The sequence below is a fragment of the Balaenoptera physalus genome, assembly GCF_965194825.1.
Source record: "Balaenoptera physalus genome assembly, chromosome: 8".
Taxonomy (NCBI): domain Eukaryota; kingdom Metazoa; phylum Chordata; class Mammalia; order Artiodactyla; family Balaenopteridae; genus Balaenoptera; species Balaenoptera physalus.
The window spans coordinates 100,827,008-100,852,117 of NC_138887.1; the positions used below are offsets into that span (position 1 = coordinate 100,827,008).

The 25,110-nt window shown below is 39.8% G+C and overlaps 1 protein-coding gene across 6 annotated transcripts in view; it reads right to left on the reverse strand.

Annotated features, from left to right (window-relative positions):
- The window catches only part of TNPO3 (transportin 3), an 82,780-nt gene extending 62,136 nt beyond the window's left edge, over positions 1-20,644 (reverse strand). The window contains exons 1-3 of one of the 6 annotated variants that reach the window (XM_082472905.1): positions 17,248-20,635; positions 5,577-5,737; positions 4,711-4,904 (exon numbers count right to left, since the gene is read on the reverse strand). Coding sequence is in view for 2 of the 6 variants with exons in the window: in XM_082472903.1 (XP_082329029.1) it covers positions 17,248-17,367 (120 nt within the window). In the remaining 4 variants the exon portion in view is untranslated. Of the gene's footprint in view, positions 1-4,710; positions 4,905-5,576; positions 5,738-8,908; positions 8,961-17,247 lie in introns of all 6 variants that reach the window. The other 5 variants (XM_082472906.1, XM_082472908.1, XM_082472903.1 and 2 more) reach the window with 5 other exon arrangements.
- Positions 20,645-25,110: the final 4,466 nt, after the last annotated feature.

Below are 25,110 nucleotides of genomic sequence, written 5' to 3' on the forward strand. Positions count from 1 at the left end.
AAAACCACAAGCAACAAAAGTAAAAACACATAAATTGGACTACATCAAAATTTTAAACTTCTATTCATCATTAAAAGATATAATCAGTATGAGAAGGCAACCCACAGAATGGGAGAAAATATTTGCAAATGACGTATCTGATAAGGGGTTACTATTCAGAATATATAAAGAACTCCTACAACACAACAACAACAACAAAACCAAACAACCCAATTTAAAAATAGGCAGAGGTACTTCCCTGGTGGCGCAGTGGTTAAGAATCCACCTGCTGACGCAGGGGCCATGGGTCCGAGCCCTGGCCTGGGAAGATCCCACATGCCACGGAACAACTAAGCCCGTGCACCACAACTACTCAGCCTGCGCTCTAGAGCCCGCAAGCCACAACTACTGAGCCCGCGTGTCACAACTACTGAAGCCCTCACACCTAGAACCCATGCTCCACAACAAGAGATGCCACCACAGTGAGAAGCCCACGCACCACAATGAAGAGCAGCCCCCGCTCACTGCAGCTAGAGAAAGCCTGTGTGTAGCAATGAAGACCCAATGCAGCATAAAATAAAATAAATAAAATAATTTTAAAAAAATAGGCAGGGACTTCCCTGGCAGTCCAGCAGTTGAGACTCCACACTTCCACTGCAGGGGGCACGGGTTCGATTCCTGGTCAGGGAACTAAGATCCCACAGGCTGCAACGTGGCCAAAACAAACAAAACAAAAAATAAAACAAAACAAAAAAAAACCAAGTGTTGATGAGGATGTAGAGAAATTGTAACAATGCACATTGCTAGTGGGAATGTAAAATAGTGCAGCCAAAATGGAAAAGAGTATGGCAGTTCCTCAAAAAATTAAAAATAAAATTACCACATAATGCAGCAATTCCACTTTTGGAATTGCCAAACAATTGGCAATTCCACTTTTGGATAGCCAAAACAATCAAAAGCAGGGACTCAGATATTTATACACCAATGTTCATAGCAGCATATTTCACAATAACCAAAAGTTGAAAACAACTCAAATGTTCATTGACAGAAGAATGGATAAACAAAATGTGGCCTATACATACAATGGACTATTATTCAGCCTTAAAAAGGAAGGACGTACCATTACATGCCATAACATGGATGAACTTTGAGGACATTATGCTTAGTAAAATAAGCCTGACACAAAAGGACAAATATTGTATGATTCCACTTACATGAGGTACCTGCAGTAGTCAAATTCATAGAGACAAAGTTAGAATTTTGGTTGCCAAGGGTTGATGGGAGGGAGAATGGGCAGCGTTATCATTTAATGGGTACAAAGTTTTACTTGTAGAAGATAAAAAAATTCTGGAGATTGCTTGTGTTGGTGGTCATAAAACAACATGAATATACTTACTCTCACTGAGTTGTACACTTTAAAATGGTTAGAATGGTAAATTTGATGTCATGTATATTTTACAAAAAAGAAACACACAGTTTAGAATCTGCTCAATCCCTTCAGACTAAAGGAATCTGGTCCTATCACAAAGACCTGCCAGAAGCAAAAGAAATTACCTCAGGGGAAAAACATCATTTATTATCTCTTCAACTTTTCATAAACAATATATCCAGTATTTATCAAATGAAAGCAAAAAAGGGAGGGTTGGGGGTGGAAACAGACAATAGAAAATAACCTATCTAGATAACGGAATTATCAGATGAGGACTAAAATAACTGTGATGTCTCAACCAAAATGATAAAACTTAACATCACCAATAATGGGACAAACAGATTTTAAGTGACTCTTGATGTGATTCACTGAAAACAACAATTTTGCGTTCATGTAGTATTCTTCCAAAAACTGTTTAAGTTGAATACAATCATGAGGAAACAACCAAACAAAGCAAAATAGTGAGTGGGTCATATTAAAAACAAAGACAAAATGGGCCTGGATTTGTTTTTTAATGTCACTATCGTAAAAGAAAAAAAAAATACCCCAGGAAACTGAAGTGACATAACACCTAAAAGCAATGCATTATCCTTGATTGGATCCTGGATTAGGGAAAAAAAATTTTTTTAAAAGCTAGAAATCTGTAACTGAAACAACTGGGAAATTTGAATATGGACTGTGTATTAGATAATATTATTGTATATTAATGTTAAATTTCTTTAATGTGACAATGGTTTTAGTTTAGTAGAATGTCTTGTTCTTACGAGCTATACGTCAAAATGTTTAGGGGTACAGCATTATAAAATCTGCAATTTACTTCCAAATGGTTCCAAAAGGGAGAGTAAGAAAGAAAAAAGAGAGAAAGCAAATGGAACAGGCAATTTGAGAAGGACTTACCATGAATCAGTGTTCACTATACAATTCTTTCAAGTTATGAATTTTTCAAAATAAACAGTTGGGAAAAATTAAATAGCTGATTAACGTATTCAAGAAATTAGAAGACGAATTGGAATTTGCATTAAGAAATGGAATCTAAAAAAAAGAATCAAAGGGAAATTCTAGAACTGAAAAATACAGTAACTGAAATTAAGACCCAAATGGAAGGTTTGAATAGCAAATCAGACAACTGAAGAAAAGATTACTATGCTAGAGAATAGGTCAATAGAAAATAAGACCTGAAGCACAAACTCAAAAAAAGAAGCAAAAGAAAAGAATAGAAGGTAAAGAATAGGAAGAATGCAAGTGACACGTGGGACATAGTGAAAAAGTCTAACAAACATGACTGAAATCTCAGAAGGAAAAGAAAAAAATGGGGCACTATTTAAACATAATGGCTGAGGAATTTCCAAACTGATAAGACACCAAGCCACAGTTTAAGAAACTCTGTAAACCCTAAGGATAGAAAAACCAGACCTAAGCACATCAAATAACACTGCTAAAAAACTGCTAAAGACAAAAAGGAAAATCTTAAAGGCCAGAGGAAAAAACATGTATTACCTTTAAAGGAACAATTAGACTGATAGCTGACTTGCCAAAATAAAAAATGGGAATCAAATATCTTCAAAGTACTGGAAGAAAATAATTGCCAATTGGTTACTTATACCCAGCAAAAAATCCTTCCAAAATGCAACAAAATTAAGACACTTTGGGACCAAAAGAAAAAAAATAAAAGGAGAGAGTTCATTACCAATAGAACAAAGAAGAAAATACTAAAGGGTGTTCTTCAAGCAGAATGAAAATAATTCTGGATAGAAACATGGAAATCAGGAAGGAATGAAGAGTAATGGAAAGGCTAAGTATGTAAGTAAATCTCTGTGAACACTGACTATATAAAGCAACAGTGTCTTGTAGGGTTTAAAATAAATGAATCTATACACCTGAGAGGAATTTCACATTCTCCTAAGATGCAGAAAGTGGAAAAGAACATTGCTTTGGAGTTAATAAACAAAAGCAAATAAACTACAAAGTAACTTTTCTTAAATGCATCAGAAAGCTGAGGTCCCAGGACAACCAAGTAGACTGAAATTTAAAGAGACCTCACTAAGCGTTGGCTCACCTGTGGCAGAACAAAGAAAAGAGATATGGGGCACCAGACGACCAGGTAATAAAAATTCAATTAAAATTATTAACAAATTGATTTAAAAAATTGTATATGTGTGGGCTAGTATGAACATATAAAACCCATGGGACTCTTGGACACAAAGGGAATTCACAACCACCTACAGGCTCTTATCCACACACCTCCACCAAATACTCAGGAGAAAGAATGGGGGTAGGGCAGGAGACCAGAGAAAACCTCTTTGGTGGTACAGTCTTGGAGGACAGGAGTAGCCACAATAGCAGAAAGGACACAAAAAGCTCTGGCTAGACCCTTCTCCCCTACTGAACAAAAGCCTTAACTGGTATGGGAGGGACAGCAAATCATGTTACCCTCAAGGCTTATAGGTTAAGTGAGACCCATTGCTGTTGCAGTAAGGGTAAAAGAAAAAAACCTCTACCCCTACAGGACAGGGCATAAAACCGTCTTGAGCCCATGATACTATAACAATAACACCACAGAGGTCTCCTACCACTGAAGGAAGGGCAAAAAAAATTTATCCTGCACAAGATCTGCCAGATGCAAGGCAGAGCATGAATGCCACAGGGGAGGACAGAATCACTGAGAAAGCCCCACCAATGAGAACACTGGACACTGGAACTGCTAAAGACTACAGTAGACAAGGGCAACAGAGAATATTACTGTCCCCCACCCCCCCAAACAAACAAACAAATGCTAAACACATCATATTCAAACTCCTGAAAGCCAGAAATAAAGAGAAAATATTGGAGGAGTAATCCTTTTTCCTTACTACCAAGGTACCCTTGACTGTAACAGCTCAATTGTAGAACTTTATATTGTAATTATTTGGGCTTTTGTTCATCTTTTTCAATAGACTGTAAGCTCTTTAAAAGTAAAGAACAACCTTAATTATTTCTGCCTCTCTCAAAATCTCCCGGCCATAGAGCCATTTAAACAAATATATGTTAAATTATTAAATATGAAGCAAAATGACAAGATACTATCATCTCATAAATCTATAACACCTCTTTGTTTTCCCAAACATGAAGCCCATTCTTTTACTAGGTAGCTGAGATACTTACTGGATTGGGACTAAGCTATAAGAACAGAATCCACAATGTTTAGAGAGAGAAAGGGCAGGAGAAAACAAGCAAACCAGTTTACAGATAAAGAAAACAAAGGCCCTGAAAGGACCTTTTTCATTCAGAGTCCTCATTTGTAGAACTTTGCTTGCCTTACTTACCCAGTTGGAGCCTTGGTTCTGTTTTGTTTTAAATATATATTTTGCTTTAGCAATGAGAAGAAGCTCAATATTTTCCTAGCCAAAATCGGAAGATTTAAGAATCTCAGAAAAATTTCAGTGAAGGGAAACTTAAAGTCTCCCCAAAATGGGAGTCTTTTCTGGAATGACCTTACTTTAAAATATTACCAGTATTTCTGAAATAGAAAAAAAGGAGAATAGCAGTTAACCCCAAGCAACTAAACCAAATATAAACTTTGCATCTTCTAACACTCATTATGTTATCATAGTTTTCTGTTTTTTAACTAAACTAAAATATAGATGGTAGCTATATGTATTTCCTAGGACAATTCTATGAGGAATCGGTCTTAGGAAAATTCCCATACTGCTCCTTGTGTAAATGTGTCAAGTAGAACCGAAGTGAAAAAAGAACTGTCTTCTCATTTCAAGCATCCTTATTTATCTTGACGCTGCCTCACCCACTGGTCAAATGTGCCTCTCTTTTCAAATATTTGTCTTTTGGAACAAGAACGAAATACAAAACTGACCTCTAAAGAAACCTGGGAAACTTGAATATCGCAGTCTACTAAGTAAACTGTCAGTGAAAAATTACCCAGGATGATACTGCCAGTACTATATATTAAGGGGTCATAATTTGTCCCTTTATTTTGAATTCCAGGAGGGTTTAAGAATTGTTGGCATCCAGAAAACAAGTAATCCTGTTTTGATCACTGAATCATTAAGAAAATGCAACCAAATCCTGATACCTCAGATACTACAGTACATTGCTCACTGTTCTTCCCCTCTGCTAAGCTGCAGAAAGAAGAAAGGAAAAGGGATTCTTTACAAGGAGAGAATAAAGCACTTACACTTCATAGGACTTTCTAGCCACAGATGCCAGGTGCTACCCACTGAAATCCAGGCTTGGACTAAGCTCCACATTTCTGAAAGGACCATCTCAACCGAAGCCTGGGGCTCAGAGTCAGCAGGAGGAAGCTGCAGCTCCCACTAGCAGCACATTTCAAAGAGGCTGCAACAAGAGAACATTTTCCATTTAAGCAACTAATTCCAATCTTCCATTTCACAAAGCAGTAGCAGAACAGGCCTTTATATCAGTCTTTCGTGATGAATATGAAGCAGGCTATGGCCCAGCAATCCTTTCACTAACATGCTCTAAGTCTTTCATTATACTTCACAGCAGATCCTAAAAGTACTTGCCCTTTTTTCTTTAACGGTCACGACTGCTCCAAGACTCACTTCTGCACTAACAGTTCTAAAACTGCCTAATCAACGGAAATCACTGAGCAGACCCTTAACATTGCAAGTACACACCCAGATAGGGGGCCTAAGGATTCATCAGCTGCCAAGAATCAGAAGCAGACTAGAGCTGCTAGTTAATCCTATACAAAAACTCCTCAAATTAAGCAGCATTACCTAAAAATACTTCACTGAAAACAGAAGAGCTCTGGCAAATAGAAAATTAGGTTCTGGAAATACAAATATTTCAATGAAATTTGATAAGTAAGAATAAATGTGTAAGGCTGCTGTACTTTTTAAAAATGTTTCAATTAGTGAATAACACATCTATTAAATAAAGATTTATAGTATACTGGAAGGAGGGGCAGACCAGGCAAGAGCACAGTAAAAAGAACCCCTAAAAAACAGTCAATCAGACACTGCAACATTATAGACACATGCCTTGTACCAATATGGTATAGAGCTAGAAAATCAGAATTTCCCAAATCAAGAAAAAGTCATTTTCATGAGACAGGTAAAGAACAAACTAGTCTTTATTAACCTGAAAAAGAGAAAGGAATTTTTTGTCAGTCAACTATCTTAAGTTTTTGTATCTAATCCTTTATGAAAATTTTACAAATTTAAGATAAATTGCTAGGTCTGTCACAAGTTACTTTCTGATGGTTTTCTTAAACAGCGAGGAGAGAAAATGATACGAATGGATATTAGGAGAAATATAAGCTATAGATCTCAAAAGAAAACCATCACTACCTAAAATTGTTATCTTTCAAAATAATTTGTTTTGCAAGATGGTCTGAAATACAGAAACTATGATGAAATGAAACTTAGCTAATACCTTCACCACAGCAGTGATGAGTAAACAACTCCCAACTCCAAAAGCAGAGTGTAAGTGAAAAATAATCATAAAGCCCCAAGCAAGCTCCCAGAACCATAGACTACCCATGTATGCATAAACAAGTTTTCTAGAAGCAAAAAAGCTCATTTATAGAGATAAGTTCAGCCAATTTACATTTTCACAGCCATCCCCATAATAACTGAATAGATAATTAAGAGGGAGATATTACTTCCCTTATGGGAGGAAAGAGATTCCTGGCTAAAAATAATTCTTTAAAACATCATAGGCTATTCAAATTCCAGGAGAAATACTCAAACACTCTTATCTTCAAGACAATGTTGGAAGATGGTAGTGCCCATATGCATTACTCTATCTTGATCTCAATGAAAGGAATCAGTAAGACCAAATGACTACAGCACTGCACGCTGTGGTCTCCTGAGTTTCTGATGAAATCCCAGTATTTCTGGGACAAGCATTTTCAAACAATCCTGTGTCATAATGGCCTCTATCAAATAAACTTTGGCTCAAATCTGTAGCTGTTGCTCACACATAATATGATACTAAGAAATTTTGCCAAAATTTTTCCTCAACAACTGTAAAGAATCCCTATCCAAATTAAAAACCCTCAGCCACATATGCATGTGAATATTAACCTCAAGAACGGCCCTGAAAAAAGATAAATAAATCTGGATCCATAAGGTCAGCTTGGATCTGGAGTGACTGAAGCATGCAGTCCTTGATAATCAATTCACTGTGGGCCTTACTAATTATATTAGGCAGCCCTGCTTTAAAAGTAGAAAATGCCAAGCTTGAAACCATTTCATTTGAAGCAAATGGGTAGCCCATGTGAAGGCTTCCTGAAAGCCAAAATATAGAAAATGGATTTCCTTTAATCACCGGTCTCTATTCCTGCCTATCTGAGCAAGTTTTATAACAACTCGTATAAACCTGAAGAATGAGAGTACTATCAGACATACTAAGCATACACTAACACAATGCTGAAGATTCAAGTTTCTTAATTGTATAGAAATATGAGATGTCTAGCTTAAGGTTTAATAAAAAATGCATTATAGTGTTAGAAAACTCTGAGTGCTTATGTAAAAACATGTACCTTTTTAAGACTAGTTCTAAGTGTATTCTTCTGCTTTAGGGCCATCTGTATAAATGGTATTAACTATGGCTGAGACAGAAAATACAAGTAAACAGTTAATACGGAGAAAAACTGCAGAGTGCTGTGGGCTTGAAAAAAAAAGTAAAAAATATAATGTAAACTCTGTTAACAGAAAATTTCTTACCAAAAGAAAAAAAAAATACAAATTTCATAATATTTTCATTTTGGGAACTCTAACCAGAAAGAGGAAAATTAAATCGGTACTTTCAAGGGGTTCTGCATGCCAAACACTACAAAATTATCCCCATTAGCAGTACTGTGAACTTCCAGTAAAGAGAAATAAAGCTTCTCTCTGGAACTTCACCTATATAACAGTACAACACTCTCTGGTAATATTTCAGTACCAGGGTACAAGCTAGGGAAACACAGGAGAGGTAATCTGAGCAAGCGCAACTTTCTAAGAATTAAATGTTTTTAAGTTCAACAGAGCTTATGGGACTTCTCTGGCGGTCCACTGGTTAAGACTCCGCGCTTCCACTGTAGGAGGCACAGATTCGATCCAGGTGGGGACAAAGATCCCGCATGCCACATAGCTCGGCCAAAACAAAACAAAACAAAAAAAACAAGAGCTTAAAATTCTGCAAAATCTAGAAAATAGTATGTCAGTTCCTCAAAAAAAACACAGAATTACCATATGATCCAGCAATTCCCCTTCTGGTGATATACTCAAAAGAATTAAAAGCAGGGACTCCAACAGATATTTGTACACCTGTGCTCATAACAGTATTCACAATAGCCAAAACGTGGAAGCTACCCAAGTGTGTATCAACAGATGAATAGGTAAACAAAATGTGGTACATACAATATTATTCAGCCTTAAAAAGGGATGAAATTCTGACACATTCTACAACATGGATGAACCCTGAGGACACTATGTTAAGGGAAAAAAGCCAGTCACAAAAGGACAAATACTGTATGATTCTACTTATATGAGGTACCTAGAGTAGTCAAGTTCATGGAGACAAAAAGCAGAATGGTGGCTGCCAGGGGCTGTAGGGAGAGAGAAATGGGGAGTTAGTTAACTGTGTTTAATGGGTACAGATTTTCACTTTTACAAGATGAAAAAAGTTCTGGAGATGCATGGTGATGATGGTTGCACAACAATGTGAATGTACTTAAAGCCACTGAACTACACATTTAAAAATGGTTAAAGTCGGGCTTCCCTGGTGGTGCAGTGGTTAAGAATCTGCCTGCCAATGCAGGGGACACGGGTTTGAGCCCTGGTCTGGGAAGATCCCACATGCCGCGGAGCGACTAAGCCCGTGAGCCACAACTACTGAGCCTGCGCGTCTGGAGCCTGTGCTCCGCAACAGGAGAGGCCGCGACGGTGAGAGGCCCGCGCACCGCGATTAAGAGTGGCCCCCGCTCTCCGCAACTGGAGAAAGCCCTCGCACAGAAACGAAGACCCAACACAGCCAAAAATAAATATAAATAAATTTTTTTAAAAAAAATGGTTAAAGTGGTAAATTTTATGCTATGTGTATTTCACCATAATTTTTAAAAAGGAATGAAATTGACATAGTCTACAACATGATGAACCTTGAAGATATTATGCTAAGTGAAATAAGCCAGACACAAAAGGACAAATATTGTATCATTCTACTCATAAGGTAATAGGAGTAGTCAAATTCCTAGAGGAAAAAAAAAGTAGAATGGTGGTTACCAGGGGCTGAAGAGAGGAGGAAATGGAGAATTATTCTTTAACAGGTACAGAGTTTTAATTTGGGAAGACGAAAAAGTTCTAGAGATGGGTGGTGGTGATGATTGCACAACATGAATGTACTTAATGCCACTGAACTGTACGCCTAAAAACGGTTAAAATGGCAACTTAGAAAATGTAGCAGTATCCAGATCATTTTATATCCTGTTTCAAACTATTGACTCTGGTCCAAGGCCTGGGAAGATGAGAAATAAACTAATCCAAATACAGATGAATGCCACCAGATAACAGACTATCATGCCAACAGAAATACCATCACAAATTCTCATTCATAAGCTCCAATACAGCAAGGACATGAAATGACTATATTTGCACTGTCCAAGACTTGGAATGTGGCAGTGCAACTAAGGAATTGATTTTAACTTCATTTTAATTAACTTAAATTTAAACAGCCACAATAGCCATGTGGGTAATGGCAATCATATTAGACAATATAGCCAGAGTGGTATACTATTCAGTTGAAAGGTCTTTGGTTTTCATCATTTACTTACACACTCCCATTTTCCAGCAATGCAAAGTATACAGTATTCCTATGTTCACTGAACTAACTGACCCCAAAGAAGTTGTACATGAACATTTTCTGTTTTCTAGAAGGCTTGCCCTTCAAAAACATGTCTATGTTTTAAGAGTCACTTGACTGGAGGATGAGAGCAGAAACATTAAAAGATGTCTAGATTTTCAGGTAAATCAAATCAATGACTGCATTACTAGAGCAAAAACAAAGACTCTAGGTTTTAGAACTAGGCTAAAGAATCAAGAAACTCCAAAGAGAAAAATTACTAGGAAAGAAGTCTGAAGCTGATACTCCATGACCCATGACCTTCTTGATATATTTAGAAGAAGAAAATTCTCAAGGATATGTGATAAACCAAACACTACAATGCCATCAATTCCAGTTGATTTATGCTTTTTTTTCTTTTCATCATTCCTTTTCAGTTTACAGACTGAACTACGAAACTTTTGAGATAACCTCTAACCCACAGATGGTCTCTGTGAAAGTAGTCTCCTTCTTATAATCTAAATTACAAACTTAGAACAAATGAGTAGCACAATTAATTAGCCCTATAAAGAGATGGTCTTTCCTTCCATAGCACTGTCTACTAATTTTGGTTACTAGAGGTGGACAAAGGAAACTAAGTATTCAGAGTAGTCCACTGTTAAATAGGCTTCCTTTAAGATCTGTCTCAAAATAATTTTTTCTTTTAAAACACTTTGAAGACATCAGTGATATCTGCCTATCCCATAAAACAAAACCATGGCTGTAGGCTGTTTCCAAGAATTTTGGTGGAAAAAAAGTTTAATGAATGTAGATTCTTCAGAAAATGGCTGTTTTATACAAATACCAGAGAAAGAGAAAAGATGCTAACTCATAGCATGGGCTGAACCATGTCCAAATTATACCGTTATACCAAATCTATTGTCACCAGGATCATTATAACTATACTAAATGACTGTAAGGTTAGTAAGTATGGGGAAGAGGGAAGTAAGGATAATAGTTTTTCAAAACGTATATTATTCAAAGTGGTTTTGAAACAAACCAGGCAAATTTTGTTCCTTACCAATTTCATTTTTTTGTTAATTTTCTTAGGGACTGTACAGTTTTCGATGCTACTTTATATGGCATAATTTTAGTTACTACATTTTCTGTTTTCAACTAAAGTAGATTTTTTTTTTTCCCAGCCACGGTGCGTGGCTTGTGGGATCTTAATTTCCCAACCAGGGACTGAACCCAGGGCCCTCTGCAGTGAAAGCACAGAGTCCTAACCACTGGACCACAAGGGAATTCTTTACCAATTTCAAATTGAAAATTAAAACACTATGCTACTACACTGCATGTTTTGTGACTACTCTAAAACAGATTTTTGGTTTAAAATGTCACTTAGTGACCACTTCAAGAAAGGCTTATTGTGTCAAAAAGTTCCTCTCCTTTTCTGTACTCAAGTCGTTCAAAGCATAAAATGAAGGTAAAAAAACTTATCTCATAAAGACTGCCTTTTAAAAAAAGATTGGAAAGACTGAAAACAGAGCATCATAGGAGGCTGAATAATATTGTTTATTTTCAATCATCCATGGATATGTTAGAGAGAAGCAGCAAAAATAAATGCAATTCATAGAAAAAGACAAATCTGAGTCATCCAACTGCCCCTCTGGAGGTGCTACAAGCAGCTATGCATTCAGGAACATTTTTAAGAAACTGTGTGTCTACAGACTGCCAACAAACATATGAAAGAATGCTCAACATCACTAATCATTAGAGAAATGCAAATCAAAACTACAATGAGGTGTCACCTCACACCAGTCAGAATGGCCATCATCAAAAAATCTACAAACAATAAATGCTGGAGAGGGTGTGGAGAAAAGGGAACCCTCTTGCACTGTTGGTGGGAATGTAAACTGATACAGCCACTATGGAGAACAGTGTGGAGGTTCCTTAAAAAACTAAAAATAGAACTACCATACGACCCAGCAATCCCAATACTGGGCATATACCCTGAGAAAACCATAATTCAAAAACAGTCATGTACCACAATGTTCACTGCAGCTCTATTTACAATAGCCAGGACATGGAAGCAACCTAAGTGTCCGTCGACAGATGAATGGATAAAGAAGATGTGGCACATATATACAATGGAATATTACTCAGCCATAAAAAGAAACGAAATTGAGTTATTTGTAGTGAGGTGGATGGACCTAGAGTCATACAGAGCGAAGTAAGTCAGAAAGAGAAAAACAAATACTGTATGCTAACACATATACATGGAATCTAAAAAAAAAAAAAAAAAAATGGTTCTGAAGAACCTAGGGTCAGGACAGGAATAAAGACGCAGACATAAAGAATGGACTTGAGGACACGGGGAGGGGGAAGGGTAAGATGGAACAAAGTGAGAGAGTGGCATTGACATATATACACTACCAAATGTAAAACAGATAGCTAGTGGGAAGCAGCCGCATAGCACAAGGAGATCAGCTCGGTGCTTTGTGTCCCCCTAGAGGGGTGGGATAGGGAGGGTGGGAGGAAGATGCAAGAGGGAGGAGATATGGGGATATATGTATATGTATAGCTGATTCACTTTGTTATAAAGCAGAAACTAACACACCCTTGTAAAGCAATTATACTCCAATAAAGATGTTCAAAAAAAAACAAACTGTCAGACATCTTGATCATTTCTTAATAATCATGGTTTATTCCTTCAACTATGGGTATCAGATTATATAAACATCTGAAAGGATCCTACTGTCTATTGGGGGAGACAAAACAAATTTTCAAAAAGGTTAAAAAAATGATAAATGCAATTAAAGTGCTTTCGGTGTTGGGGCAGGGGCAGAAATGACTTTCAGCGGAAGAGAATCTGTTAAGAATTTAAGGAGAAAGAATTTAAGCTAGCTAGGCTTTGAAAAGATGGGCTAGTTTCTTCATTTGAAGACAGAAGTGGGAAAAAGTAATAGTAAAAGTACAAAGGTAAGAAAAAAATTTAAAAATCATAAAACCAGACAAAGGCTGCATCCCCTCCCCACAAAAAACCATTTGCTTATTCTGGGAGATACTACAGCTGTGTGAATGCTGATGGGAAGGATCCAGTAAAGAGGGAGTTTGAGGATACAAGTGAGACACAGGATAACCAAAAGATCAAGGTTCCTGAGAATTCAGATAATAAGATGCAGAGCACTAAAATCGGACAGGAGAAGCAATTGGATACACATGCTCAAGTTCTACCAAATCAGAGGTGAAGGGTTGGTGGTATATTGAAGAAAGGGATGAGAACGACAGTCCCTGGAAAAAGACAAGACCTAACAAAGAAAAAGGGCCAGTCAATGGAATAAGGTTTTGATGAAATTCAAGAACTAAGACTTCTGTTTAACACAATTTAACTGATTGAAACATCTGTTTGCCCTCAAATTCCCTCCAAAATCAGAGTAAAAAGATTTTTTTTTCCCCAAGGATGAGGGAACCCACAAGGACAGAAAATGGAAACAAGAATGATATTAACAAAATTGTGAAAAGGAGAAAGCTGCTGGGTGAGTGTTAACTCTCAGAGCAGGTCTGAGAAAGCTAAAATTTGCCTGGTAGCAGGGAGGGGGAAGGGATAAGAATGGGGGAAGCCAAGAGGCAAACTAATTCATTTGCAAAATCCCAGTAAGGCTCAAGAATTAGAAGTACTGAGGTACACCTGAAGACAGATGCACAGATAGAACAAAAAACAAAGGAATGGCTTCAAAATCTGTGTAAGCAGTTTAGTTTCCTAGATTTTCTCCCTGACTCTGAGGGGCCAGGCTACTATACTATCCTCCCACCATCACAGAAAACTCAAGGTTTACTTTGGGGAGACTGAAGCAGAGGGACTCTGGACTCTTGGACAACAGACTCACCTAAGGACAGGAGTATCATACTGAAAACAGATTAAATAAACTAAAGTCTACATACTTAGCGGTTAGATTCATCCTCCAGTTCATTCTCCTACCTGCCACTGGCAGCCTAGTTCATAACCTCCAGGCAGAAGACTAGAGAACTCTCAGGATAGAAGTGGTCCAAGAAAAAAGACCAACAATGAGAGAGAAGAGATGAAGGCTCCCCTCTCAATTATCTGTCAAATGAGGGAGTAATTCAAGAAAAGATCATGGGATCCAGGATTCAGCACATCCAATACAAGAAAGAAAAAGGAATTCCCTAAGGACAGTGAGATCCCAGGATAATAATTATGCAAGAGACCTGGAGAACAACCGGGCCAGATTGGAGCAGGGAGATAGAGGGCTCTCGGGAGAGGTTTCTTTCCACCAAAAAAGGAAACGGATTACCAGCGTGAACATACTAAGAGGATATTGACACCTACTAACAGAGAGTTTGGGATGAATTACTGTAGATATATAGAAAATAAGGCAAACGTGAAAAAAAGAAAAAGGTAATGATTACCACCAAAAAAAAAGTTGCACAAAAAAGAAATTATCATGGTATACACACTTCATGATTCACAATGTGTAATGATTTAACCAGAAATGTGGTATACCTATGTTAACCAAAAATGTGGTATACCATAGGTATACCTATGAGTGATGGGGTGTGAGGAAGCGGAGGAAGCCTAAATCTTCATCTTTCATAGGAGAAACTATGAAACTGCTCTTTTTTCTTCCTAAATATTGTAAAACTATTCCCATTTTATAACTTTAGAAAGTTTTTAAAGTTTGGCTTAAATCTTTAAAATTTTAACAATAATAACTTTTATTACTAAATTAACAATAAATTAATAAGTTCTTGATTTTGATAAAATTAAAATTATGTAAGATTTCAAAAAAGTAAAAACTATTACATGACGTTACTTGAGATTCCTGAGCCAGCAAACTAGAAGAATTTCAGTTGGTTGTGTGATCAGAGCTCAATGCGTGAATTAGTGATTTGGGGGGGGTTGGTGACTTTTTAGCAATGACAAGATCCAAGATGTGACTGTGTGACCAGGTGGCTTAGAAAAAAGTAAAGGAATTAAGAAGCCAAAGTGTTAGCTGAATTGTCAATCCAGATGCTGAAGTTGCCTAAAAATGATGATGTGTGACTGTGCTATTTTCCAGGTCCACTTTTCCACTCTTCTCTACCATGTTTTCTGCCCCAGTATGCTGACCTCTATGGAACAGATCAACAGGTTCTTGAGTCCCCTAGCTTAGGGTTAGGTTTGCCCAATGGGGAATCCCAGGAGGAAGTTAGGAGAATAAGGTGTAGATATTTATTCCTCCAGCTTCCACCCTGCAGAATCACCTCATGCTGGCTATGTCCCTTCAACTGAAAACTACAATTCCTCTCAAGGCAGCCAACTCCATATTTCTCCTGAGAGTCCAAGAAGTAACCACTCTCTCTCTTACCTCTTCTGGTTTAGGGCTGTTAACAGTTTGGCTACAGGGTACTACACTGTCTTTTGTGGCACCCCATTATATCCACATCTTTATAAACAGTACCTTTATAAAACAAACCCTCCTCAAATTAGCCTATTTCAAGTGTGCCATCTGTTCCTGTTGGGACCCGACTGTTAACAGTGATGATAATGATGATGGTGATGATGTAAGGCTGTAACAGAGACTAGTGGAAACTAAGTGACTAATATTTAAATAACAATTACTAACATATTTTGAGTTCTAGGTTCCAAGAACTTTGTTAAGCTCTTTGTAGGTATTAACTCATTTAAACATCACAAATATCCTGTGCCAAGCAAAGATTTTTTTTGTCTGGTTCATTTCCATATACCAACACCTAGCAGTTGCTGGTACATGGTAAGCACTAAAATACTGATTTAAAATACATACAGCAATAAGCAGGTTTAGTAGGGAAGGCTGACTTTTGGTATGGTGTAGCATTTCTCCTATTTTTACCTTGAAAACTTTAAGATCAGGGATGTGTGGCTCCCCAGATCACAAAAACTAACTAAACACTAAGACAGACCACATATGAATGATTTTCTCGTGTAGCTTACAGTGAGTCTTATTCCTTTCCCTTCCCATGAGGTCACCCAGGACTTGGGTTCCCGATTTTTTTTTTAAGTGTAATATTCAAAGTTGCAAATTTTTAAATACTTATTATGCACTCACAGACTAGGAGCTGATTCAAAAGGGCAGAGCATCTTTAAGTACTAGTTATGAGTTTAAAAAAAGAAATGGAAGGGGAGGGAGCAAATTTTAAAACATACTTAGGCGTATAAAATGCAAAAATAAGAAAGGTAAAGTCAGCAATATGACCAAGTACACATAATCACACTGAATTAAAGCACTGCAAGGGTAAGTAGGAAAATTAGAGGAGGAAGCATAATACACGGGATTCAAAGAACGCAGAAATACAATAAGTATAATAGGTTGCAATTAACCCCCTCATTGGATGCTGACACAATTATCTGTAATAATCAAGGCAGCTACGATACCCGTATCTTATAAAGAAGCTAAAAATCAGGGGAAAGAGAAGGTTAGAAAACCAATATGCAGCAAAATGAGAACTGCAAAGATTTTCTGAAACGAGAACTGATTTTTTTTCTTTACGTTACGTTGCACTCCAAAACACGGGGAAAACTCACGTGTATAAGGATCTAGAAACCTGAGAAGTTTCGAGAATAATGTACTCAAACTAGAGAGAAAAGCAGCAAGAAACAGTGAGATGTAAGGCTATGAGTGGGAAGGAACTGCCGGAGTAACACCTGGACACCGAAGAGAGAAGGATAAAACATCCTTAAGTGGAAGACAGAGAAAGACTGGGATTGGATTTGGTTGAAGAAAGACAAAACGGAAAAGCAAGGCCTAAGAAGCAAGTAGTAGCAAGGGTGAAACTTAGAGGACCAGATCGAAGCCACGAGCGAGAAGTACAGGACCTACAAACCAGATTCTACGGGGTGGGGAAAGGGCCACTTCGCGACCGACCAGCTGCAACTAGTTTCCGAAAAGCCGCGTAGATGTAGCTTCGCAGCCCCACCCCGCGGCAGCAGCTCCTCCCCAAGGAGGACCTCAGGAGGCCAACGGCCGGGCGCCGGCTCCAGCCGAGGTCCCACCCCGCCCTTGCCCCGCGGCGCAGAATGGCCTCTCTCGGCCCCTCACCGAACGCTGCAGCTCCCCAAGCCAAAACGAGGCGCGCTCCTTTCCGCTGGGATCTGGGTCGTGGTAGAGCGCCTGCACTGCCTGGTACACGAGCTGCAATGTCGGCTTTGCCCCTTCCATGGTGGTAGCGGTGGTGGCGGCAGCGATGGCTCCGGTGTTTTCTCCCGAGGTTTCTCCGGCTGCTCTGCCTTCGCGCTTCCTCACTTTGTCGGCCACGGCCGCTCCCTGACTGGCGCCATCTCCTCTTTGGCCGTTACCAGGGCAGAGGGGTTCCCCGTGGAAGTTACCCCCTCGGAAACAGAGGTTAGATCGTATTCAAGTTCCTGGTTGTTTTTCCGATCTTACCACTAGACTCCAGACTTCTGAGTCTACACGCCGGTGCTCGCCTCTTGACCCGCTGACTTGCCCTCAGAAAGCTGTCCCGGCCCGACACAGACCATGCAGCGTACCTCAGCAGCCTTTACCCGGACCGGAAGTGGCAGCACCAAAACCTTCGGCACACTTCCGCCTGGTGCAGCGTAAACTGCCTCCTTCCCCGCACGCCTCCTCTTGTCTCGCCGCCCCCTCCCGGAAGTGACCCTACCGGGCCGGGAGAAGGGAAGAAGTGGTTCTCTACTTCCTTACGTCGGACCGAAGCTCTAGGACCCTCGTGGCTCCCACACCTGTGCAGCTCTCCTCTCCTTGGCAATGGATCCGAGGTCTTTCCTACCCCTTCCGACTTCTCCATTCCTCTACATACACTCCTTTCGGACCCCCGTGGACAAGGCGCATCAATTCAACCATCTGTGGAGTGTCTACTGTACTGCAAATTCAAAGATGATTTAAGACAAGATTTGTATGCAGACCCTAATGGAGGAGACAGACGCGTAATCAAATAACTATTGTACAAACCTGAAAAATGTGCCACACTGAAATAAATACAAAATGCCTAGAATCCCCTTTCCACTAAATTCTGACACCCAAAAAGGTATTTCATTCTATTGCCCAGGACGCTCTGACTCCAGAGTATTTGCACAAACACACTGAATTGTGTTTTAGTGTATGCTTTTCTTTCCGAATCAAACATCGATGGTATAACAATTCTCAATTCACAAAAGAAAATATAAATCTTGGAATCTGTACTATGGAGAAAATTTCCAAACATTGCTGCTTCTCCTTTGCAATAATAAGTAACTACTACTGGGACTTCCCTGGTGGCACAGTGGTTAAGAATCTGCCTGCCAATGCAGGGGACACGGGTTCCATCCCTGGTCCGGGAAGATCCTGTGTGCTGCTGAGCAACTAAGCCCATGTGCCACAACTACTGAGCCTGCGCTCTAGAGCCGTGAGCCACAACTACGGAGCCTGCAAGCCACAACTACTGAAGCCCACGCGCCTAGAGCCTGTGCTCCGCAACAAGAGAAGCCATCACAATGAGAAGCCCGTGCAATGCAACGAAGAGTAGCTCCCGCTCACCGCAACTAGAGAAAGCCCACATGCAGCAACAAAGACCCAAGGCAGCCAAAAATTAATTAATTAATTAATTAATTAAATAACTGCCACCGTTTGATGAATGCTTACAATGTGTAAAGCACTGTAGTTATGAGGTCTTATTTGATCCTTTTAACAATTATACAAAGTAAATCCCCATTTTAAGGAATAAGAAATAGGTAATTAATCTGCCCAAGGTTACACATTTCTTAAATGAAAATCAGGATTTGAATCCAAATGTTTTGTTCCAAAGCCTGTTAAGTTGTACAATCCCTGTCATCCTGTGTATTAGTTTGTTTCTGAATTGTTATTGTCAAAAGATTTTAACTACCAATATCACAATGAAAACAGTGTTACTGTACACAGTTGATATAATTTCTGACAAAAGGAAAGAAACTTGATATTTTGGTTGTCTAATTCATCCATTCATTAAAAATTTAGTAAGACCACCTTGGTCTCTGCCCTCATGGAGTTTACAGACCAAATGCAAAGAAAGACAAGTAACTCAGTACAGTTTAAAAGGTCTATGAATATCCACAAGCAAAAGAATGATGTTGGACCTACCTTGCACCATATACCAAAAATAAAAAAGAACCTAAATGTAAGAGATAAAACTATGAAACTCTTAAAAGAAAACAGGAGTGTATCTTCATGACCTTGGATTAGACAATGGTTTCTTAGATATGGCACCAAAAGCACAATTAACAAAAGGGAAAATAGTCCAATTTATCTATTTTAGTTCATCAGTTTAGTTAATCAAAACTAAAAACTTGGGCTTCCCTGGTGGCGCAGTGGTTGAGAGTCCGCCTGCCAATGCAGGGGACGCGGGTTCAAGCCCTGGTCTGGGAAGATCCCACATGCTGCGGAGCAACTGGGCCCGTGAGCCACAACTACTGAGCCTGTGCGTCTGGAGCCTGTGCTCCGCAACAAGAGAGGCCGCAATAGTGAGAGGCCCGCGCACCGAGATGAAGAGTGGCCCGTGCACCGCAGTGAAGAGTGGCCCCCGCTTGCCGCAACTAGAGAAAGCCCTTGCACAGAAACAAAGACCCAACACAGCTAAAAATAAATAAATAAATAAATAAATAATAATTAAAAAAAAAAAAACTAAAAACTTTTGTGTGTCAAAGAACACTATTAAGAAAGTGAAATAACCCACAAAATGAGAGAAAATGTTTGCAAATCAAATATCTGATAAGAGGTCAGTATCTAGAATATATAAAGAACTCTTATAATTCAACAATGAAAAGACAAGATAGGGGTTGGTCACTTGAAAGACTAAGCATGTGATTAGAGAGTTGCAACTTTGGACCAGATTAAGTGCAATCACTTAACACTGGTATAATCATCCATGCCTAGTAATGAAACCCTGATCAAAACTCTGGACATTGAAGCTCAGTAGAGCTTTCTGATTGATGAACAGGTTAATATGCCAGATGGGTGATATACCCTGACTCCACCAAGAGAGGGCATGGGAGTTCTGTCTTCTTCCCAGACCTCCTGCTATGTATAGCCTTTTAAATAAATCTTTAATTATACGTGTAGCACTTAACTGAGTTCTGTGAGTTGTTCTAGCAGATTATCAAACCTGTGGGGGTAGTGGGAACCCCTGAATTTGTAGCCAGTTGGTCAGTAGTGCCGGTGGCCCGGGGACCCCTGAAGTAAGGCTGATATTTGAAGTGAAGGCAGTCTTGAGGGGAACTGAGCCCTTAAGCCTGTGGAGTCTGATACTAACTCCAGGTAGTGTCAGAATTGACTTGCCCTTCACCCCACTGGTGTAGAAACAGAACAGGTAAGATGTTCACGAAGTCTGTACTTTAGTTTAACAGATATAAGCCCTGCCCCCCCCAAAACAAATGAAACAAATATGTTAACAATTATTAAATGTAGGAGACAGGTAATTGTGGTCACTATACCATTCTCTCTACTTCTCTGTTTGAAATTTTCCAAATTAAAAAAAAGTCAGAACTGGAAAAAAATTTTGTCAATTTTTATTTATGACATGAAAAGATGTCAGAAAATATTATTGGAAAAAGAAACAGGTTATGACTCAGCATGTGAAAATACTCATTGACATGAAATTATATCTATGTTTCTATATAGGTAGAGAGGTGTCTGGAAGGATTTTCAACAAATTGTTAACAAAGGTTATCTCCAGGGATGGGATTTTGAGTGGTTTCTACTTTCTTTTTTGTCTGTGTTTCTTCATAACATTTATCACCCCTTGACATATTCCATATTTTTATTATTTTTTGGCTACTCCCTACATTAATGTGTAGACTCTAGGTCACTGTCATATCCCCAGTGCTTTGAATGGTGCCTGACATATGGCAGGGACACAATAAATATTTGTTAAATGCATTAATAAAGCTATGATTTGAATTTTTCTTTATAATGATTATTTTCACTTTTAAAAAACACAGGTGTTTTTTTCCAAACAGTGACACTATAAACTTGAAGTCATAATTGTCAGGAGCCAGTGTTGACTGAATCTTAGTGGCTGTTTGCCAAAAGGCTGCACAGCACAGACCTCTCCTGGCCCAACTTCAACCCATAGGGCACATATTCTATACCATATTCCTCCAGCTGCACAACCTGAGACGGCCATAAACCCAGCATTGAACAAACCTCTTTCCTTCAATTAAACCCACATTCAGGGCTCACGTGCTGAGGATATCGCCTTCCTTTGTCTGGTTCTTCAGCTCAGAACTGCCCTCAGTCGTGGCCAGATTTCCCCCCAGTTTCACTTGCAAAGCAAATTCAAACTGGTGAGAGGGGCTGGGAGAGTAGGATGGTGAATAGAGATCATGAATTTCTACGGAATACGGAGAGCACAAATTAACTGTCCACAGTCAAAAGGAGCCTTTAAAGTTTAAAGACGGATGTCCTGAGGGACAGTTCTGATAAACAGGGATGGGAAAACAGAATAGGTTTGAATTTTTCTGAACATTAACAAAGTGAAATTCATTTCAGAAAAATAAAAAAAATACTGTACAGAGAACCCAGGGGCAATGGTAGAGAAAAAACATACACAGTTCAGTAAAGGTCCAAGCTGCCCCGATTCCTTCTCCTTAATCCCTCACAAAGTCTTCCTTCACCTGTTGAACTCTTCTCTTTGGAAGCCAGACATGGAGGAGGGGAAAAGTAGCTTTCTCCCAACAAGATTAATTTCTATAAGTCATATTATATCCATAGGTTTTTGACTTTTAGTCCAGTTTTACTTCAGGGTATTAAGCAATACACTGGGGCTGGTATGATATGGGTCAAACTGTAACCCACCCAGGCTGACAGATTACACTTCCCTCACAAATGCAGAAGACTCCATTTGGCTGTAGGGAGAAAAAAAATAACTCTCTCTTGTACGGCATGGTGGAAAGAGGGCTATCCTAAAAATTAGACCCCCTGGTGCCAGTCCCAGCACCACCACTTTATGGCCATATGACTCTAGCCAAGTAACTACCTTCATAAGCTGGAAAAAGGGGCATGATACCTGCCCATCCAACACACAAGGAGGACCAAGTAAGATCACGTGAAAGTGCTTTGGAATTGGCTCATTGTAAACAACTGTGAAGTAATTACCGTTTTACAAAAATATGGAGTCAAACTGTCACTTCTGGTCTTATTGAGATTCTGATAAATATTGAGATACTGATATTGATAAAAATCACAAGTTTTTACCCCAAACCAACAGGCTTTTCAAATACGGGAGGAACGGTAGCTTAATGAGCTACCCAGGCTGTAAACAAGCCAAAGGCTTGGCTACTCCACCAGCCAAGCACCAGTAAACACTGTCACACCTGTCACAGTGCCTGCATCTCCCTGATTCCTGGGGTCAAAGTGTTTACCAGCTGGCTCTTGCTTCTGGAAGAATTTAGATATTTAGATCCACCTTCCCTCCCACTCTACTCTTAGTAGGCACTGAGCACGCACCTGCTCTGGTTCCATGCTGCTGGATCCAGACTCCAGGGCCTCTTTCCATGAACAAACCCAACGCCCTCATCATTGTCCTCCAGCCTTCTAGATCTCTCTACAGCCTCAGACATCCCAACTTCCCTCTTCCCCCTGTGCCCCAATACTTCACCTCCCAAGACTTCAACTCCCACAGCTCAGCCCTCCCTGATGTCACTTTGATTCTCAATGGTGCCTATCAACCCAGCTGCACATTAAAATCACCTGGGCGGAGGGAGGGGGAACTTCCCTGGTGGTCCAGTGGGTAAGACTCAGTGCTTCCAATGCAGTGGGCCCGGGTTTGATCCCTGGTCGGGGAACTAGATCCCCTAAGAAGTCTGCATGCCGCAACAAATACCCCACGTGCCGAAACGAATATCCTGCACAGCCCCCCCAAAAAAAGAAAAAAGAAAAAAAATCACCTGGGGTGGTGATGCCTGGGTACCTCTCTAGACCAGTTAAATCAGAAACCCTGGGGCTAGGTCTGGGGCTCCAATCTTGGTACCTTAAAGCTCCAGGTGATTCTAATGTGCAGCTAGGTTGCTGGTCGTGCCTTCATTTTGTCACGGAAGGGTTTCTCAACAGGAGAGCTACTGGCATTTGGGGCAGGACGATTCTTCCTTGTGCAAGTCTGACGCAAGCATTGTGGAGTGTCGGTAGCATACCCCAGTCATGGCGACAACCAAAAATGCACCAACCTCTCTAAATGCCCTCACTTGAGAATCTTACCAGCTCCTTCTCTTCCTTTTGTGCCCACCCCCAAGTGAAAGCCCCTCCCTTCCCGCCCCACCCTTCAATTCTCAGGTGACCAGTTCTAGTTTGCTCAGGACCCAGGGTTTTCCCAGGACATGAGGCTTTCAGTGCTAAAACTAGGAAAGTCCCAGGCAAACGACAATGGTTAGTCATCCTAGATTTTCTTCTCTTGCCTCCCATGAGGGATACCCATTGTTTTTTCGGCGTCCCTCACCTCTTTTCTGGGAACTGGCCCTTCCCAATCCCAACCTTCTTCCATTCAAAGGTTACACTGGGAACAACCTTGAAGAGGTTGCTTACACAAACTGGGTCCCCTGAGTTCCTCCCCCAGAATTTGCAATTGGAAGTGGATGCTAGTCACAATTTGGCTAGTGCTCCAAAAGAGATTTAAATTCGGGAACGGTTGGTGGCCATTTCCTATCATGAAAACTGCTGTGAGGTGTGGGAGAGGACGGGCAGTGCAGAAAATCTGTCTGTAACAACAGAGGATACATGTGCCCTGAAAGAAACACATACAGAGGTGAGGTAGAAGCTTCCTGGCTTCTGCACAGCGCTCAAGTGATTCTCAAACTTGAGCCTGCATCAGCATCCCTCATGTAGAGGCGTCCTTAAAATGCTGTTTTCTGGGCCCCGCCCCCAGAGCATGTGATTCGGTAGGTCTGCGTGTGGCCCAAGGATCTGCTTTTCTAAGGCGCTCCCGGGTGGTGTTGATGCTGTAAATTAGGGATTATGTGAGGACCCCTCCTCTGGCCAGAGTTCCGGGGCCTCTGAGGGCCCAGCAGGTTCAGCCCCACCCTAGGGTTACATGAGCCTGTATCTTTCTAATAAATCCCCCCCCCCTTTTTTTTTCTTAAACAGCTTTATAGAGATATAATTCATATAGGGTATAATTCACCCACTTAAAGTGTCCAATTCAATGATTTTTAGGAGATTCACAAATATGTACAGCTATCACCAATTTTAGAACAATTATCATCACCTCAAAAGAAACCCCATCTCCTTTAGCTATCACTCCTCTCCCCATGCTCTTCTCTCCCAACCCTTGCCCTAAGCAACCACTAATCTATGTTCTTTACATAAAGATTTCGCTGTTGTGCACATCTCATATGAATGGAATTATATATTACGTAGCCTTTTTTGACTGGCTTATTTCACTTGGCATGATGTTCTCAAGATTTATCTACACTATAGCATGGATCAATACTTCATTCCTATTCAGATGCTTTGCTCATTTTAAATTGGGTTATCTTTTTTATTATTGAGTTATAACAGTTCTTTATATGTACTGTATACAAGTCTCTTATCCAATATGATTTGTAAATATTTTCTCCCATTCCGTAGGTTGTCTTTTCACTTTCTCGATGGTGTGTGCTGAATGTTTGTGCCCCGTCGAAATTCATATGTTGAAACTGTAATGCCCAATGTGATGGTATTAGGATATGGGGCCATTGGGAGGTGCTTAGGTCATGAGAGTGGAGCCCTCATGAATGGAATTATGCTCTTATAAAAGAGACCCCACAGAGCTCCGTAGCCCCTTGTGCCATGTGAGGACACAATGAGAAGTCTGCAACCCAGAGGAGGGTTCTCTCCCAGCCATGCTGGCACGCTGATCTCAGATTGCCAGCCTCAAGAACAGTGAGAAACAAATTTCTGTTGTTTATAGCTGCTCAGTCTGTGGTATTTTGTTATAGCAGC